Genomic DNA, 19925 nt, shown 5'->3' with positions numbered 1-19925 from the left:
ATGTTTGGTACAACGTTTCTTCATCTGAGACTTTGTTCTCGAAAAATTGCGAAAAAAAAAAGCTTGAAGATTTGACAAATATACTTGAATTCTGCTAATTCCGCACTGAACGAGAGCGAATAAACAAAATTTGGAAACAAGGCAAAATGTAGAATAAAAATTGTCCATAAGATGCTTCGTTTTTTAGAAAAATAGATGTAAAAATGTATGGTGCGCGCACGTGTACACGCCAGACCGGTTCGTTTTTAATTAAACACGTTTAAACTTTATTTCTTTGAAAATGAGGCTTTCAACGGGAAAATTTTTATTTTACATTCTTTATTTATTTTCGCATGTATAATAACCTGCTGCTGACTGTTCTTTCATAACCAGTTGGTACTTAGTCGAGTCAACGTATACTTGACAAATTTTTAAACTCGACTTTCTCAGAAACGAAGCGTCACGCGGAAAATTTGTATCGCACATTTTCGACTTATTTTTCCACGTAGTCTCACCCCACGCTCCATTGTGCTACGACTACCGCCCCACCCGCTCTATATGTTGTGTTATATCGTTGGAAAAAATCAAAGCTTAAAAGTATCCAACCCCATCGACATTTTTCTTTAATTTCGATGCAACTTTTCAACAGCCGGATAATTCATCTTCTGGTAGCAACGAACATTTTTACAAATTTTCTTCATTGATTTTTCATCTATAAACATCGCCGTATCAACTTTCCAAATAGTCTTTTAACTAGTTTTACGAAATCCCTGTAGAATCAATTAGCAACGTTTCTATCAAAAGCTTTACAAACTGCGCTTTTAATAAATTTCCTACGGCGAGCTAGATTATACGACGACTCCGAAATTAAATTTACTTTTCAAGATATTTTTTCTATCTGAAAGCTGCAATTCGAAAGGTCAGAAATAACGCGATAACATTGTTGTCGCTCGGTGCTCGCTGGTCAAAACGATCGATCGAATAACCCAAAGAGGCATCGCGAGCGGCCGGTACTTTGAACACAGTCACTGCCTTGACTTCGGCAAAGTTAACGCGGGTAAATGCAGAGATAGGGGGAGAAAGAATGGCCGACCGTTGGGAAACTTTTCGTCGCTTGTTTTGCTCGTTCGCGTTTCCTTAAGAATCGGATCCGGGAAAAGGGAGCCAGAGAGAAGGGTCAATCCTGGTTGCTCGAGCAGAGAAACTCGTCTACAAATTTTAAAGAACCGACCCGCCTTCTCGATCGTCGAATTCCACGTTGGCCGTATTACTGGCGTTGGTGTATTTCGTGCTTCCGGTCCGATCGAATGCACCCTTCGATCAAAATTTCGTAACTAAACTCGCAAAAAGAAGATTCGTTGCATTTTAAAAGAGACACAGCGTATATCTCTGTTTTTGAGCATTTTTCTTTTTTAATTCGTGGCTAGTAAAGCAACGAACCTTTTTGTCAATTGCAAAGATTGCCGGTGCGCGTTACATTTATCGTGATCTCTGCAAGACATTTTTTGTATTTTTCGAAATTTTGTCCGAATACGATCTTTATCTTTGTTATTTGCCATGAATGGGAAAAATATCAGCGACTTTGAAAGTCGCAATTGTTCATCGTTATATTTTTCGTATAAAATTGGAACGCTTCATTTCCCTTACGTTTCTTTGTCAAAATCAAATATCCCGAATAGCCACAATAGATCAACGGGCAATCCTACGCGAAAGGAAAGAGAATTTGGCAAAATTACTGATTCGAACGTCGAATAAAAATTCTATATCGATTATTGACAGAGAGATAAGAAGAGGAAGAAGAGCAAAAGTAACAGACAAGTGAAACGAAACGATCGAGACCGGATCAAGATCACAAATTCTGAATGAAAAGGCAGGAGAAATTTAAAACTATACAAAATTCTATATTAGATCGCGGACTGAATGCCAAACAACTGTTCGCAGCTAATTAAGCTACCCTTTCCTCCAGTTAATTTTATACCCTCGTGTCAAAGTGATCACATCAGTTGGCCGGTCATGTTCCATCGTTTAACTTCGCTGAACTTATCGGGTTGACCAATGAAAGGGGAACGTGAGAGAAGAAACAGACGAGGAAAAAAGAAGAAGAAACGAGGAAAGAGGAAGAGAATGGGAATGGGTGGAAAACCTTCGATTCTTCTTTTGCGCTCGTGCGTTTGTTTACATTGGACCCAAAAGGAGAAGAGTGGTTACGGGATGGGGCGCCGGGAGTTGGAGTAAACCGAAGGGGGTGAGGCAGAGGAGAAGGTGAGCGCCAGGGAAAAATACGCGGAACATTGTATACGTAAGAGAGGAAGAGGTGGAGAGTGTATAGAGGGGTTGGGCGGAAAGGAGAAACTCGTAGGGGTTGGGTGAAAGAGACAGTGAAGCGGGTGAGAGGGATGGAAGGGCAAGCGGAAAAGGGAGATTGGGGAGGAAGGAAAAAAGGATTCGAGGATTCTCGAGACGAAGAGTCGAGTGGTTGGGTGGTCGAATAATAGAGCTGCCCTTAATACCGTCATCCTCGCTATGCTGGGTTAAACGAGGGAAGAAGCCGGCGCGGCGGAGAAAGCGGTTCAGGTTAGACCTCTCCTGTCTCTGTCTCTGTCTCGTCTCTGTCTTTTCGAAGAGAATCGCAAAGTGTGGAAGAAGACGGATATATAGACGAAGGAAGAAAGGAGAAACGAAGGAAAACGGTGAGAAAGGGAAACAAAGAGAATATATACATATACATATATATATAGAGAGAGAGAGAGAAAGAAAGAGAAAGACAAAGACAGAGAGAGAGAGAAGAGAATCGTGGTCGCTGGTGGTTCGTGCCGCAAGGGGCGGATCGGGGGAGGAGGACAGAATAGAAGGGATGATAACATTTGTATCATATTTAACGCTAGAACGAGCAGGTTAAGGGGAGGAAGACACTCTCCACCTCCTTCGTCTCCTTCTTTTACCTTTCTCTCCGTCTTCTACTCCTTCTCTTTTAACCCTCCGCCCTACCCCTTTTCCTCAACCTCTTCGTTTTCTTCCTCCTCCTCCTCCTCCTCCTCCTCCTTCCTCTACTTCATTCTCTTCCATCCTACTCAACCACCTTCCTCCATCTTTGAGCGCCCTCCACCGGCCGAGTAATACCACTGAAATCAATACCACCACACTGGGCTTCTATTTACACACGCTCATCGTCCGTACACAAATTTATTGCGTGTCCCTAGTAGCTGGAACCGCTACTCCGCTCTCTCCTCCGCCGGAAATGGTTCGCGACGAAGTCACCGTTCCGAGCTGAAACACAACGTCGAGCTTGGCTGATTTGCTCCGAACGAAGATCAGGCCGTTGAATTTCCGCGATGTCGCTGTCATTGCGACCTGATGTCGGTCGTATTTTGTTCGAGGAATGCGAATGACGACTCTCCTTTTCGTAGAAATCCTTCGAAGGATGATTTTATATTTACAATCTACTTTATATCTTCCCTTGCAGAAGAACGTATCACGAGAGCAAAAATCTTGCTTTCGATTACTTGAGGTTTAGAGTTTGGCAAATGGAAGGTGAGATTGTCTTTTACGCTGTAATTGTGAAAAAAGTTGTCCCTCTTTGTCTCCTTCTTCAGTGTCGCGGTATAAAGTTGACGCAGATTATTACAAAATTATTAAAACTCTATGGAAAGTATACTAGCGTCTGCAAAGTTAGATTGTAAAAATGTTATTTAACGTAGCGATTACGCGCAATAAAACTATGTTCTTGTTGGTCTGTATCCATCATATTTTACGATTACTTTAAACAATTTTGACGATTATACCACTGCATTTTTTGATAGCACAGTTTATGATACTACAGGTCAGTTACAGATTCAGGTAAACTTCTCGGAGCTCTCTACTTTATTCGTAATTTACGTGTAACCCTTCCAAATAATTTTAAACATTTCTAACATATTTTTCGAATCTTATCAAACAAAATTATCTTACAAAATTATCTTACAAAATTCTATATAACTAATAGTTAACTAACAGGCGTTATAAATAATAGTTGTGAACGAAGTTAATATCTAGGTACATACTTACAATTAGATATTTGCTACTACTTTTAGAGCAGCTGAATTGTTTTCGTGTAAAATTGAAGTTATTGTGTGAATTTTACCGCGATGTCTCTTTTTTTACCGTTTTATTTGATAAAATTTCGCTGTAACACAGGTCGCGTTAATACTCCTACAACTGTAATTCACGTGACCATTAACAGCGTTAATTTTTTACTGACCACAAGTCGGTATTACTTTCCCCATGATCGCAACTCGCATGACCACAAGTCGTACTAATTTCCTTCGTAGCTACGATCAATTCCGGCGCGAGTCTTGCTAATTTGCGTATAGCTACGACTACAGGAATTCGTTCGCAAACCGCAAATTTTCCTGTAAGCAAATCGCACGTCAATTTACTCCATAACCGAAACTTCGATGCCCCTCCAAGTGCATGGAGCAAATTACGTACTACCTTCTGCACTAATCACACGAATCGTATCACAGCATTTTTCTAAACTAGCTTTATTTTTCATTTCAATTTTATAATCTTCGCGTCATCTTCTCGCTTATTTATAATCTTTATATACGTATTATATTTAGTAAAATTAATGAGACATCAACGAGACAAAGAAAGTTTACGTTTTCCTTGACTCGCGTAAGATGCAAAATCTCAATTTCACTCGTTCGACTAATCGTTCTTTCACCGTTTCACTCGAATATCTTTTCACGTAGGGCGACTAGAAATAAAATAAATTATTGTCGAAAATGACAACTCGCCATCCATACGCAGATGCGCTAGTTACAATAAATAGTAACTAGAAGATAGTTCTAAGTATAAACGATAGATTTAATCGACAGGTTTAAAATATTCCCTTTTTTTATCCCTAGTCCATGAAAAATGTAATAAAGGTTTTTCGACTCAGAACGGTGAGATAGATTTATCCAAAGAATAAAATAATAGCTATTGTGATCCTACCTTTAAATACGGAAATAACAATAATTATTATGTAAAAAAAAAAGAAGGAAGAAAAAAGGAAGGAAGTGTCTTCCTTCGAACGTAATGCTTTTTGAACCATTCATCATCTTCCTTTCATATTTTTCTCTAACTTCATTGATATCGGAATTATGACCTCGATCAATTGCGCGAACCAGCCTGTATAAAGCACACAATGTAGGTACGTACGATTCCATGTAAGATCACACACATGACCTTCGTGTGTTCTACGCATCTACTCTGTGAAAAAACTAGTCGTCTTAAATTATATTCCCTCGAAGCTACTCGCCTTTTCTCTACTACGTTTTTCATTTGAAATCGCTACTTAATTACGTCATTAAGATGTAAGTGGTTCCAGATACTTGCTGCTGTACAACCATAAAAGGCTCCTTTAAGCGTTCGCACACTTTTCTCAGTGGCGGTACACGTATGAAAGTCACAGACGAACAACGCGATACACAGATAACTATATTTCTGTTGACTTTCTGATTTTAATGCCTCGCTCTATGATTATACGACAGAATTTTAATAGAGGATTATTGAAAGTGAATACAATCTACGTCGGGTTCGAAGTTTCAAAGATAGCTGATTAATCATTGGAGTTTCGTAAGTACCAAGGGTACAATTACCGAGACGAACGATACCTTGATATTTGAAAAATGTACAAAATAATGAGAAAACACGCGAATTAAACAACTCGAAAATCGTATAAGGGGACAATTTCTTGGTAACGCGTGATCGAGCGATTATTGAATTTTGAAACTACTTTGGAAAATGTCGCTTCTCACGTTCCTCTTCTATAGTCTTCGTACGTATCCGATGATGAGATGCGCGAAGAAATTCCTCTGAATCGTGCAGCAAGTAGCGAATTCTGCGGGATAATTCTCTTTTTTCTCAAGTAGTCTTGGTAAATCATTTTCAGAAGCAGAGACGCACACAGGTGGTTCTCCACGTCGATAAACCGTGCATGTGCACAAACACCTTCGACACGAATACACAGTATATACCGCGTATGTGTGTGTATGTGTGTATATATATATTATATATATATTATATATATATATATGGTCTAGCAGACGCATAATGGATGGATGGGCGTTGTACACGATATTACGTCATTAGGAAGGCAATACTATCGTATGCGCCGCTTTGAACGCGTTGTACGAGGCTCATAAGGCGAGCGGGGCATTACAAAGAACGTGCAACTAGCTACCGGCAGCTCTACGATAATTAGGATATGAACCACAAAACGTTCTTGAATTATTAATCGTCCCTTGACACCTAATCCGTCTTCTTTCGGCGCATCCTCTTGACCCTGCTCGGCTTCCATTTGGAACTAACGTTTCGAATCGTTTTATGGCTACTCCCGCGGAGAAAGAATTAGTAACGAGATACCACGCTACGGTTCAGTTTCGCTCTTTAATCCGATTAAATTGATTAGTTAGGATCGTTTACTCTGCGAGTGATGAGATGGAAGAAAAATATGGAAGAAGCGGTTTTAGCGTGATGTACTTACCGAGATGTAGCTTTCGCTATAATTCTACGTGTTTTATTCAATCCTTTGGTGGAGTAACGCAGCCACGTGAAACGCGGATGAGATTTTTAAAATATCTGCTTTTGACGTCATCGCCAAAATGTCACCTGGAAGATAGAAAGATAACTAACGCGAAACTAGGAAGATCTTGTAAGCGATCAGGCTCGATAAGAGAAACTACGTGCTCAAAACTAAATAGAAGAACGATTTTCGTAATATCAATTGCGAGGATATTTAATTTTGAAAATAATTCTCTCGCAGAAAAACGAAACATATTGAACGTTCTTCCCGTGTAATCTTCGATCGTGTGCGATAGATTTTACTTAGAGAAGCGAAATTTCCTATCTCTGTCGTTGTTTGTGACTTCATCGATGCTAACGATAAGCGAAATAGAGAAAAAGTTTGAAATCTCGCGAGAAGTTTCAGATTTTCTGAAAATCGACTTCGTTTATGCACGTTCGCGTGCGTAACTCTGCAAGAAGTTTCCGTGAAAATTAAATGCCTCTCGATGCATAATTCTTCTTCTTTCTGGCCTTTATTTATAGTTCGGTTAAGCGCACGCCTATCGTAGAATGTTAATGCGATGATAAATATATTACAAAAAGTTGGCAACTGACGTGGCTGCGGCCGCTTTTTTAAACTTTAAATCATTACTTCTTCGAGGTTTCCAACGCTAACTTTCCATCCGCTATCTCGAAAATTTAAACAGCCACGTAGTTCTAAATAAAACCGTAGAATTTATTACGCGAAGACGGACAATTCGACTCCTTACGCTGGCAATCTTTTCTACAAAATCTTATTTGCGATTACAGTTGGCCCGCTGTTAAAATATCCATTTTTTAAACACAGGCTAACAAGCGCTACAAATGTGTTAAAATCGAACTGCAAACAACGAACGTTTCTTTCAAATATAAATCATGCGAGTCCTATTTTCCACGTTAGAACAGACAGGAGGGTAAACACGAGCAATTTGTCTCGCGATCGATCTAATCCACCACTATCCCTGTTACTCGGTTACATACTACCGATCTAATCTACCCATCGATAACAATAAAACGACAACGTGCTGAAACGAAAGCGGTCGAACGTACACGCGACTAACTCGCGATGTATCCGTCGCGATCTTTAGTACTATGTAAGTTTAAGAAAGAAACGAAAGAACGAACAAAAGGAAACATCTTGAATATAACAAATTAAAAACCAGTTTAAGGGACACCTTACCGTTGCAGTCATCTTTTCGTTCCTAACTTAATTTTATCGCCAACGCAACCGAAAAGAAAAATCTCGTTTGCCAATCGTTAACGACAGAAGTACGCTGTTTCGGATCTTCTAAACTAAAGAAAAACGTAATACGAAAATTAGGACGAATTTTGCCGAAAATAAGTACATTTATCGTTTGATCGGTCAGTAACATCGTTAGAGCGTAACGTCATTTATACGCAATATCGAGCGTGCAATGGTGAATAGTGGAATTTATAGGCAAAGAAATGGCGTAAATACGAGGATAAGGTGGTAAAAGGTTTTGAGTAGCAGGCGGCAGTTGTAACGTTTTGTTGGCGTAACACACGAGCAACAGCCGCGTGCCCTGTTTCGAGCTCGTTACGTGCCGACGGCCGACGGGGGTGGTTGTGGCCCGGGAACGAGCTGCTTGTAGAAACTGAGCGATAACTGGTAAATAAACGATGAAAGATACGTGAATTACAAATTGCACTTTCCTAGCTGTGCACGTTATTTACCATTCCTCTGGTATTCGGTGTGTTGTTTATCGTCTTACGTGGAACACCGTTCATACGTGTATCGCGGTGTTCGCGATCGCTACGTTACACGTTAGCTACGTTACGTGCGCGATATTAGAGTCGTGCGCGTCCCAGGCTTTTAAAATATACACCGTTTAATTTCGCTGGATTTTAAGGTTATTACCCGGGGAATTTCGATCGCAGGCTGAATTTTTTCGCCGCGATTCCAGCATCGAATGGTTTATCGAGTATCCGGTGTATCGTGAATCAGCTCCACGAAGTTAGGAAAATTGAAACGCCGGCTAAGAATGAAAATATAAGCTCAGCTATATGAAGTGTCGCAAATAAGCTTGAAGAGGGAGAAATGAACCGCCAATTAACGAGACGCAGTTACATCTGGTTTCAAGGAACGTTTCAACGCGGGGAAAAACATTTCTTAGCGTGAAATAAAAATGAAAAACTGTGCGTCGTATCGACTGCCATTCTTCCGTACAACGTCTGTCTGGAAATTAAGAAATTTTTTTTAACGATAGAAAATCACGATTGCGTCGGCAATGAGTGAAAGAGCGCAGCAGGCTCAATTAGGCAGCTTCAGGGCTGCTGGTGTTTTCGGAATGACGAATTGTCAGTGTCGCGGGTATGGGAAATCACCGCGGTTTTAAACCGTTATACGACGAAATCGGATGCCAACGACGCTAGAAACTCGAAAATAACGGACAAACAGATGATAAAAGATACACGAGTCACAAATTGTGCTTCCGTATGCGGTGCATTATCCACGGCTTTCGATAATATATTAGCCGAAGCCTCTAGCCTTCTGTTTATCCGTGTTTCTCCACGTTAGTGGATTCTCTCCTCGCTTCCCTATCCCTGTGGCTCACTGTTTGCGTAGTCTCTTTTTCGAAGCAAATGGAAGATATACTGGGTAATGGAGTAAACAGTGACACGCGGTATTACTGATTTGATGCAGAGCATGTTGCGTAATGCGGCCTGTAGGCTGCAGGATTGTTTTAGATACCATATTGAACGTATACGATAATCGAGACGCTGAAAGAATTTTCTTTAACGGAGAAAATATACCAATATCATGTGCGCTATACTCGTTATAGCGCGATGTAAGAATATTCGGAGGGCAGATATTTCTTATCATATTTATTTAATTAAATTTGATAAGGTTTACACAAAAAGAAATTATCTTATTTAATGTTAATTCATGCGTATTTAAGAGTAGTTACGCGGACGTTAGAAAGGAAAGTATTTATGCGTTGCCAATTATTTATTCCGTAACTTGTCCCGATTATGCGAGAAGGTATCCATTAAAATCGACAACTCGTCGTAACTTGTTTTGGAAAAGTCACGTCGTGGTGATGTTTAACGCAACGAAGCGTTAGAGGCCCCTTCAACCAGAAATAAAAAATATCGTTATCAGCGTCGATCAACTTAAAATACGCACTAAAATCATTATCTATCTGTGTCGTTTGACGTACGCAAGTCGCACTCGGATCGTCCCGTAAACTACGTTTCAACCAGACAAGACGATCTACATAGACAGATAGCCGATCCCTAACCGACACACAGCGCAAAATTAACGTTCTCTTAATCATTTCATCATCGACATTTGTAATATATATATGTATACGAAACTATACTAATCTAAATTCACGTCGTTAATTAAGTCGTAGATAGCGGAGCAGAAAGATCGAAGGGAAACGTTACGCGATGTACCAAGGAAAAGCAATCGTCGTTACGACGAGCGACAAAGATCGACGACAGTGGCGCTGGGTCTCGTCAGCGACGAGCATAGCGAGATCCAGAATTGACAAACGATCGGTCGAATTTTCCACGCTCCGCGTGTACGGCCACCAGCCACACACATAGAATCTTGATTGCGAAAATACCCTGAAACCGCGCGACCAAGCAAAGCGCATTTACATCCCCTCTTTCTCCACCCTCCGCCTCCTATTCCATCAGAAACGCGCGGCGCGGCGTGGTATGGTGCGACGTGGCGTGGCTTACACGTTCGCAAACGCGAGCTTTCTATCCGGTACGCGCACTCGTCGAACGCCTGGCCATTAAGTTGCTGGTGCAATCAGAACGTTTCGAGAGAGGCAGCGAGCTTGCACGAGTGTCAAGATTAATAATATGTCTCTGAAGATGCATCTGCTAGTCAGGCGCGTCGTAAATGTAGGTCGAACTCTCTCTCTCTCTCTCTCTCTCTCTCTCTCTCTCCCTCTCTCGATGGTTCTCGCGTTGGATTCGTCGAAAATATATTCGCGGCTTTGATCGTTAACGTATCGCACAAATGGCTGGAATTACAGCGTACGTCGATATGTATCGCGACGCTGTTGCCCCTAATCGCGAATGGACACGGTCTCCCCATATCCTTTCATAGGCATGTCATTTTTCTGCTTTCAGGACAGCGACGCAGAGAAGAGCGATCAGGACTTGGTGGTGGATGTCGCGAACGAGGTCAGTTCATTTTCCTGCAGTGGAACGGATTCGATATTTTTATTAGCGAATTCATCGAGCAAAAGCTATTTGAAAGTATGCACGAACTGCGGATGAAAATGAAGGATGTTCCTTCATTTGAGGCTGAGGACGATCACGGTTTGCGGTGGATACCGGCGGATATTCCTTTGTCGTAGAAGCCTGTATCGTTGATTGAAAAGACGCGTCCAAGTGATTTTTCTAACGTTCGATTCTTTCATTTCCTTGATATTGTATTAGGTATAAACCGTGGTTGTCCCTTCCTCTTGTCTTTCTCAGTTTTACGTTTTGTCATCGCAGGCCGTAGCGTCAATCTGAACAGAGAAGATATTTCCTTCGAGCAACTAAATGCAACAGAATTGTACTTAGAACTAAACGGAAGAATGAAATTACAATAAAATTACAGTTGGTTGGAAACGAAAGAGGATACGATACGAGAAAATTAGAGGAAGATTATTTTATAAGTTAGTTTGAAACTTAGAAAGTTTCAAAATTCTTTATTCGGATATCTGAAACTGTGGAAGCTCGCTCTTTATATTTATTGATATCCCGTACGAATCTATCGATGTTAATTAATTTAATAATAGAACACCGTCAATATTTGTAATGTTCGTGATATTCGACATTTGCATCTACTCCAAAACATGATTACTTGCGTAAGACATTTCCAAGTATTTTAAATTAGTAGTCTACGTCTAAGAACGAATGAAGCTTGGATTTGATATATTTTATAATAAGCTTCTTTTATTTTCCTGTTTGTTTCTCATAAAAGGAGGCATCATCGCCGCACGCGAATGGTGACCATTCGGATCCACGTGAGAACGGCACTCTGGAGAAACTGGGCGCCCCAGGACACGTAGGACCTATTTCCGGTGCTGGCTCCACATCCGTAAAAGACAGGCCACCGTCGCGGAGTGGAAGTTCATCCGCTCGTAGCACACCGTCTCTGAAAAGTAAAGATGTAAGATCTCGCGGATAGCAGGCTTATTCGATGACTAATCGGTCCTGTTCTATTTTTCTCCCCGGAATTATTTCTACTTGCATTTCTTTCCTGGATCTTGGAGAAAGAAAGTGAAAAGATGATCGTTTCGTTTCGACATGCACGCCGAATTGCCCAAGGGTGAGCGTTTCAATGACTCCGTGGTTTTCGAAGGCAAAATTTCTACCTGTTACGCTAGAAATAAAGTCCAGTTGTTCGATGAACTAAAGGAAATTCTTTTATCTAAAATCGTAATGCTAATAATGCGAAATTAGAAGACAACGAACGGTACAACGATATCGTAGACGATGTTCTACACTCGGTTCCTTCGTTGTCACGAAATTCAAGCTTTACAACGATCATTTTTATCGATGACAAACTCGATGTATTTAAAATGTTCCTCGAACCATATTTAAACAACAGAATACACGATACTCTGGTCGATCGATAATAAAATAACGAAACAAAGGGAACTATATAAAAATACGATTTACGCGCAGTCCCTATAAACACGTTCGACGAATAAACGAGTTTACACCGGGTAGCTCCGTAACTCTGTATTTTAAAAGCTAAGAAACTTCAACGAACCTATCTTCTATTGGAAATCGAAGTGTGCTAAGAAAATCCAAACAAGACAACTACTTCCACAATTTCGAAAACAACGAAGACATTTTGGTGGTTGCCCTTGGCGTATAGCGCGCATGTACACGAGCATCGATAGCGTGTAGCTGGAATTCGTGGCGCGAAGTTACGACAAGTCAATTTGCGCGGACGATAGCAGAGGAAAGCAAAAGCTCTCTCGTTTCGAAGCCCGCGCATCCCTTTCTTCCTCGTGTCCAGTGGTATAAATCGGTGAACCGGAGGTGGCCGCTTACGCCGGTTTGCGACAAGGATCGATATGTCTCGTTGCTTTTGTGCGAAAGTCAAGCGTGAAATTTACAATTCCTTTCTACGATTGCGCCCGATAATAAACCGGTGTACCCCGTTGGAACGAACCTCCCCAGATCGACAAGCCGGGTACACCTGTGGCGGCGGCGAGGGGGTCGCGCAGCTGTACGCCAACTATGGGAGGAATCCCTGGTCCCTTGGCATCGCGGGTCTATCATCCGCCATCGTCACAGCAAACGCCACCGCAGGGCTATCAGGGTTTGCCGTCCCGCGGCAATGAGCCGCCACAATCGCCTTCGCCGTACAGCAACTTACCATACGCCAGGACCTCGATGGTACTTCACCCGCTCTAGCTGCTCGTCTTTTTTCTTTCTTTCTCTTTTCTTTCTTTTCTATTTTCTTGTGTCTCGTAATACTTTGCAGCTGTACCCTGCCACCGATGCTATAGTCTATGAGCGTTCTAAGGAGAAGATAAAAACTCCGACTCGTCTTAAATATCTTTTTATGTATAAATTTCAGTGAAATCTCATAGTTTACTTGTGACGTGGTACAGAAACGTAGTAATATTCAGATCTGTGAAATTGGAAAATTCTCTAGAATCTCTCTCTCTCTCTCTCTCTCTCTCTCTCTCTCTATCTATCTATCTATCTATCTATCTATCTATCTGTCTCTCTTTCTCTCTTTCTCTCTGTTCTTTATAAAATTATGTAAACTGAGCAAGTTGGAATTTGTTGAGAAGAGGTAACGAGAATGTGTGTACCAACCGAAAATCGTTTAAAGAATGTCGTTTGACAGTGACTTTAGACCCATTCTGATTAATCGCAAAGAAATCAGAATCATCTATCGCCTATAGTTAAATCAATGAAACGATTGAAGGCTATTTAATACCGTTTATTATTATTCTTATTATTAAAACTTTTCGGGTGCCTCAATAGATAGCTCGTTGAAACAATTTCCTTTTGTGCGGAGTATCAGTTGGGTAATGTTTCAGTTGATTGTAAAATAAGTAGCCTGTAATAGATGTATAAGCGTAATAATAGATAGTAAGTTCTAAAATGATGTACTTTACTCGTCGTTTAATGATACGTATTTCTGGTGAATAAATTTGGTAAAAAGTACTACAAATTTAGTAGACATTTTGAGGATTAGAATCGTAAATTAGTATTTAAATAGGTAAAAATTTTCTGCCGACAAGGTGTACAGGCAATTACGTTAATTATGGTTCTCAATGTTATTCGTAATGTAAAAGAATGTTTTTGATATAAAAGCTCGAAGAAGCTAGTTGAAACATTAAAGACGACTTGCAAAAATTCTATAGAACAAAATTCGTTTGTACATATATCGTCTTCCTTATATCATCAAGTGATTAGCATTCAAATGTTTTGAAAATTGGATTGCCAGGAACTAGAAATATCTACAAAGCTTAATATATAGAGTATCGTTTCTTCTATATATATATGTCTTCGTTGAAGCTTGCTACAAATCTGAAAATCTCTGTTGATGCAATCACAAGTAACGTTCTTCTGGAATGCAAATTACATTTCCTTGATTCTTTTCTTCGTATTTATGCATTTGTTATTCAAATATCGTGACTCAAAATATCGAGATTATTAATGAAAGAAAGTTGAAGCAAAAACTGATATAGTTTGTTCTCTTCTATAGCTCGGCTTCGACGGTCACGTGAGGATACCATCGAGTAACGGGATAAGCAACATTCCGGGTGGCAAACCGTACGTAATTTTCATTAAAATTAATCTTTAGATAATAAATATAATAAACTTGACGCAAAAAAATTACGAAATATTTGCAGCTTGTACAACTCGAATTGCAACTATCAATCGTTACGTGTGCAATTCTACTCAGAAGTTCGGAACACCCTTTACTTCTTGGACGAAACAAACGTTTTCGTACATTCTTTCGAGAAATAACGATGTTATAATGATAACTTTCACTTTTAAGTACAATTAATTACAGTCTCAACACTACCAAAATAATAATAATACAAATAACATCTACTTAAGCAAGTTATTACTTCTTTGAAATCCTAAGATATTCCAAACTTCTGAACAGGAGTGTAAATCACACCCATCCTGATTTTAAATATAAAGCTTAATCAGACAAGTCTGTTAACAAAATCTTCGTAACATAGTATCATTTAGTTTCCCTTGTGACATTATAATTATAATTATCATAATTAATAAATCCTATATAAACGTATTAGGTGACTTAAGGACATGTGTTTCTCGAGTAACGATCTACCAAACGAGAGACGTCAGCTTCTCCAGGACAAAATAACAAAACCGCGAAATATTTCTCAAGCAATTATTTCGAATGATTTAGCCGAGAAGTAAAGGATCGAGACACCTTCAGAAACGAATATTTTTAAACGCAGTTATCGCCACGCCGGTAACTTCTATTCTTTCTACGCATCTACATATCGCGTACTTGACATTTCAAAGAAAATAAATACACGACGACGCGACCAAATTACACTTGTAGATCGTTCAACGCTTCTGGCCGTTTCTGAAAATGTCAACCCGCTACCGCCGCTCGCATAAGCTAGAAAGGTGCGGCGTGTGAAGCATTATCTTTTCGATGGCCGCCTTTCGCCGCGGCGCGAAGCTTTTAAGTAATCGAAGGCATTCCATTACGTAAAGACAAAGGCATTAATGTTTTGCATTCCACCACAGAGCGTACTCGTTCCATATGAACGGCGAGGGTCAGCTGCAGCCAGTGCCATTCCCCACAGACGCTCTGATAGGGCCGGGAATTCCACGTCACGCGCGTCAGATTAATACCTTGACTCATGGCGAGGTTGTGTGCGCCGTCACCATCTCGAATCCGACCAAGTACGTCTACACGGGCGGCAAAGGGTGCGTTAAAGTCTGGGACATCGGACATGGAGGCGGTGGCAGTATCAAGCACGTATCGCAGTTGGACTGCCTACAACGTGACAATTATATTAGGTCAGTTCCACGGTCTCTATCCACGTTTGCACGACGCGTCCGAATCTTTCGACACGCCGCTGACACGTATCCACGGATTATGGTAAATTTGTCGCATCAAATCGAGATACAACGTTTCGTTCAATTTTGCTCAACGCTTTACCGACCGATAGCCGATTAATCGGCTTTTTGTCACCGACGCTAACCGACCGATAGCCTATTAATTGGCTTTTTGTCATCGACGCTTACCGACCGATAACCTAGTAATCGGCTTTTTGTCGCCGACCATGTTTCTCATTATTTGAGCAATAATTTATTATTTAGTACTAAGGTACTTTGCTCAGTTGCGTCAGTTGCGTCAGTTGCATTGTTTTGTAAGCCCCCACGGTTTTATACCAATTTGAAAAACGTACCGTTCGCGATGAACAAAAAGAATGGTATCGGAGAGTCTAAATCGAAACAGAGCCGGCACCAGGGAGAATCTGCGCCTGAAATGGATTATATGGCGATTCGACTAGTAATTTTGACAAATAACGGGATTTGTTTGGTAATTTTAACGAACGTGGGCGAACAGAAGATGGCACTACATGCTTGATATTTAGATAAGAAGTTTGTTAACGTAGTAGGAAAGAAGAGTCTTGTTCTCTTCGTTATTGGATATTGTTAGCGACTCGATTGGATAATCGATGATCGGTCGTACGTATCAATTGTAACGAACGGGAAGGAACTTTAAATAGGATGCTAGGAAGTTTCGTATTAGAAGACAGAATAGCGTTTCGTTATCGGTTGACGGTTTAGATAAATATTATTTTTAATAAACGAAGAAGAATAGAGAATATATAACGTTTGAATGAAATTCGAATAGAAGTGGAAGAATATTAATGAATTCGCATTAAAAAGAAACGGGCTGGCTCGTTTTATTACGAGATAATTGATGAATCGGCCAACTATCAATCTTAACGAATCACGAACAGTAGGAAATACGAAAATTCTATATTTGAGCGGAACTAGAGGTTTGCTTTTACATTAGGAAAGAAGGAATATCTTGTTTTAATTTGCGAATGGTTAAACCTATTATACTTACGGGTTGAAATCGACGCTTCCTATTTGTTCGTGTAACAGAGAAAATAGAAGATAAACTATTATTTGTTCGGTCGGAATTCTCCCTTAACTGACCAGTGAGCGAAAGGAGTCAAAGGTTATATATCTAAAAAATTGTATTTCGTTCTTTCAACTCGTTTTTACGTTACTCTGTGATACTGTTTATACGTGCTTTTTTTTTTTTACATCCTCGTTCATCTTGTTATTCCATGCATAATTCATTATTTTCATTATTTCTGAAAACAGATCGGTAAAGTTACTGCCGGACTGCAGAACCCTAATAGTTGGAGGGGAGGCGAGTCAGCTGATCATCTGGGACTTGGCTAGTCCTACACCGCGAATCAAAACGGAACTGACGTCAGCGGCACCGGCCTGTTACGCGTTGGCGATCTCGCCAGACTCGAAGGTCTGCTTCAGCTGCTGCAGCGATGGCAACATCGCCGTGTGGGATCTACAGAACGAGACGTTGATTCGACAGTTCCAAGGCCACACGGACGGTGCCTCCTGCATCGATATCTCGGCGGACGGTTCGAAGCTGTGGACAGGAGGATTGGATAACACGGTGCGTTCGTGGGACCTAAGGGAGGGTAGACAGTTGAAGCAACACGACTTTACCTCGCAAATATTCTCATTGGGCTATTGCCCAACCGGAGAATGGCTCGCTGTGGGTATGGAAAATTCGAACGTAGAGGTGCTTCACGCTACCAAGTCCGATAAGTATCAACTGCACCTACACGAGTCGTGCGTGTTATCGTTACGCTTCGCCTCTTGCGGCAAATGGTTCGTCTCCACCGGCAAGGATAATTTGTTGAACGCATGGCGCACACCGTACGGAGCTTCGATATTTCAGGTATGCATCTCCACATTCTCGTTGATGTTATCGAGATAAGTTGTTTCTTTCGTTTTTCGCTTCATCTTGTTAGCTAGGTTAAAGACAATGAAATATAATAGCTGGAAATGACTTGAAACGACGTATAACTCGAGACAACTAGTTGAATATAAATAAAGAGGGATCTTAGTCACCATTTAATTTTGAACGAGGCACACTGCTATCTAGAAGCGGTTAGGACGTTTCGTTACATTTATTTGGAAAACTCTGATAAATTTTACTCGACTCGAGTAACGAAATATTTCATCGTTTTAGGTATATTTAGGTATATTAACTTTCGCATCATTTAACTGCACATACTTTCGTACGACTACGAAAATTTGTCACTATGAAAATGAGAGGCGTAGAACCTGCTAAACGTTGAAGAATAAGAGAACGCGCAGATGCTTTTTGCCACTGTATACATATGTGTATACAGTGTAACGTGTTATACACAAAATACGCAAGTCCCCAAATTCTTTTCTTGTTACGAGTTTTAGTGAGTTAGATGTCAGCCATATTTTTTATAATTCGAGGAAAGAACTTCGCGTCCGCTAAGAGTTCGTTGCATGCTCATAAGAGATGAACTATTCTCTGCGTGTATCGTTGGACGTAATTAACGCGTCATGTTGCGCGGAAGTAGCACAAAAAAGCAGATCCCCGAACAACCACATGAGAATCCGTATCAATTCTTTTTACAGTCGAAGGAGTCTTCGTCGGTGTTGAGCTGCGACATCTCTGCCGACGACAAATATATCGTGACTGGATCCGGTGACAAAAAGGCCACTGTATACGAAGTGATTTACTAGACGTGCACGGTAAAGACGTTTCACGCTTTCCTCCCTTGGTCGAAACCTGAACTCTATAACACGCTCTCCCTTTTCACGGGGGAGATCCTACAAGTGAGACTTTTTAGCAACCTTAGGAACATAGACTGTTACTATATTGTGTATATATACATAACAAGTCTGTATTAACGATAGAAACCGCGTTCGAAAGAAACAAAGCATAGACGAAAGAACAGAAGAAAGAGGGAGAGAGAGAGAGAGAGAGAAATAGTGATAAAAAGAGTAAACAAAAAAAAAACGAAAGAGAAGAACTAATACTAATTATGACGACGGTCAAGAAACCAATGTGTGTGCCAGAGAAAAGAGCTGTACATGTATATTTAGGAGTTGCGTGTGCGTGACCCAACTGTACGTACGATCGTGTGATTTAAACGTAGAGAGAACTTTCTTTGTCGCGTGTATACAACGAGAACGTGTTAATGGGACGTTACCAAGCGATTTTGCATGCGCGTTAAGTGACCAGGAGAGCCTTGCAAATGGTGATGCTAGATACGGTTTCGTATTAAGTACCTAATTATAGAATCAACATGCCCAAGATGACATCATACGACAGATAAAACACGTGAAGAACGAACAGTCGGAGCCTGTCTAACAAAAAATTATACTTGTTCTCGCCTATTGTAATTTTCTTCAAAACTTTTACAACTTTTGCAATCGCTGTCCCTTTAACGTGTCTACGACCACGTTAACGAGTCGACGAATACTATTGCTGTATACATAGATGTACACGTGGAATCGTTTCGAGAAAATCGTTGATCGTAGTTACATACCTTGGATAATGCGTTTCGCTATAGACTTCAAACAAAGTATAGCCGATTAATACTTTATGCTGTCGTGAACGAGAAAAAAGAAGGGAAACGAAGACAGGTGAAAGATAAATATACATCGAATTTATTTATTTCGTATAAAATTGTACGTTTCGTTGGAACACTATAGTCACGAGAGGATTCGGTCGTTCAAATATTCGTGCATCATCCAAACTATCAAAGCAACGACTGGTATAATATCACGAGAGATTCGTTCTGAAGTCATTGACGGAGGATGATCGCGCTGTTTCTCCTTAAAAAAAAGAAAGGAAAGTAAACACGAGACTTGTACCATGGGAGCAGTGTTGTGTATTCTCTACATCCCGATCAACCATGATCATTAATTAATTTTAAATATATCGATAAAAAACGATTGCCTTTTCTGTTCAAGAAAGCTTGTGTGAATAATTATCCGAATCTTTTTCAGCGAATACTTTTGCATCCATGGGTAAGTAATTGCTTAATAATTTACAACCTGATCAAAATCAATGACTCTATGCACATTATAGCACATTAAGCTCGAATGATTTGTAAGCATGAAGAGCCAGCTAGAAAGAAACGGTTAATTCGATTATACAAATCAGAATGGTGTGTTAATATAGAAATGTCATGGAATATCAACTTTAATTTTTCTAGCGTAAATGTTTTAATATTTTATTCGTTTTTAAGTCGTCAAATGAAAATAATTATTTTTAATTAAAGATTATTTTATTAAATTATTTAATTTAATAATAATTATATTATTATTTAATGTAATAATAA

The 19925-nt window shown here is 40.2% G+C and overlaps 1 protein-coding gene across 7 annotated transcripts in view; it reads left to right on the top strand.

Moving 5' to 3' along the window:
- LOC122568765 (protein groucho) overlaps positions 1-19526 on the top strand; it is a 112764-nt gene extending 93238 nt beyond the window's left edge. For 6 of the 7 annotated variants that reach the window (XM_043728905.1, XM_043728907.1, XM_043728906.1 and 3 more), the window contains 7 exons: positions 10657-10710; positions 11501-11689; positions 12712-12930; positions 14258-14325; positions 15286-15561; positions 16888-17491; positions 18211-19526. In XM_043728905.1, the coding sequence (XP_043584840.1) occupies positions 10657-10710; positions 11501-11689; positions 12712-12930; positions 14258-14325; positions 15286-15561; positions 16888-17491; positions 18211-18318 (1518 nt within the window). In that variant the 3' untranslated portion in view covers positions 18319-19526. The remainder of the gene's footprint in view (positions 1-10656; positions 10711-11500; positions 11690-12711; positions 12931-14257; positions 14326-15285; positions 15562-16887; positions 17492-18210) is intronic. The other variant, XM_043728912.1, reaches the window with a different exon arrangement.
- The last annotated feature ends 399 nt before the right edge of the window (positions 19527-19925 follow it).

This window comes from Bombus pyrosoma, linkage group LG6, assembly GCF_014825855.1.
Source record: "Bombus pyrosoma isolate SC7728 linkage group LG6, ASM1482585v1, whole genome shotgun sequence".
NCBI lineage: Eukaryota > Metazoa > Arthropoda > Insecta > Hymenoptera > Apidae > Bombus > Bombus pyrosoma.
Note: the sequence above shows the minus strand (reverse complement) of the source record. Positions and strands in the feature narration are given on the sequence as shown.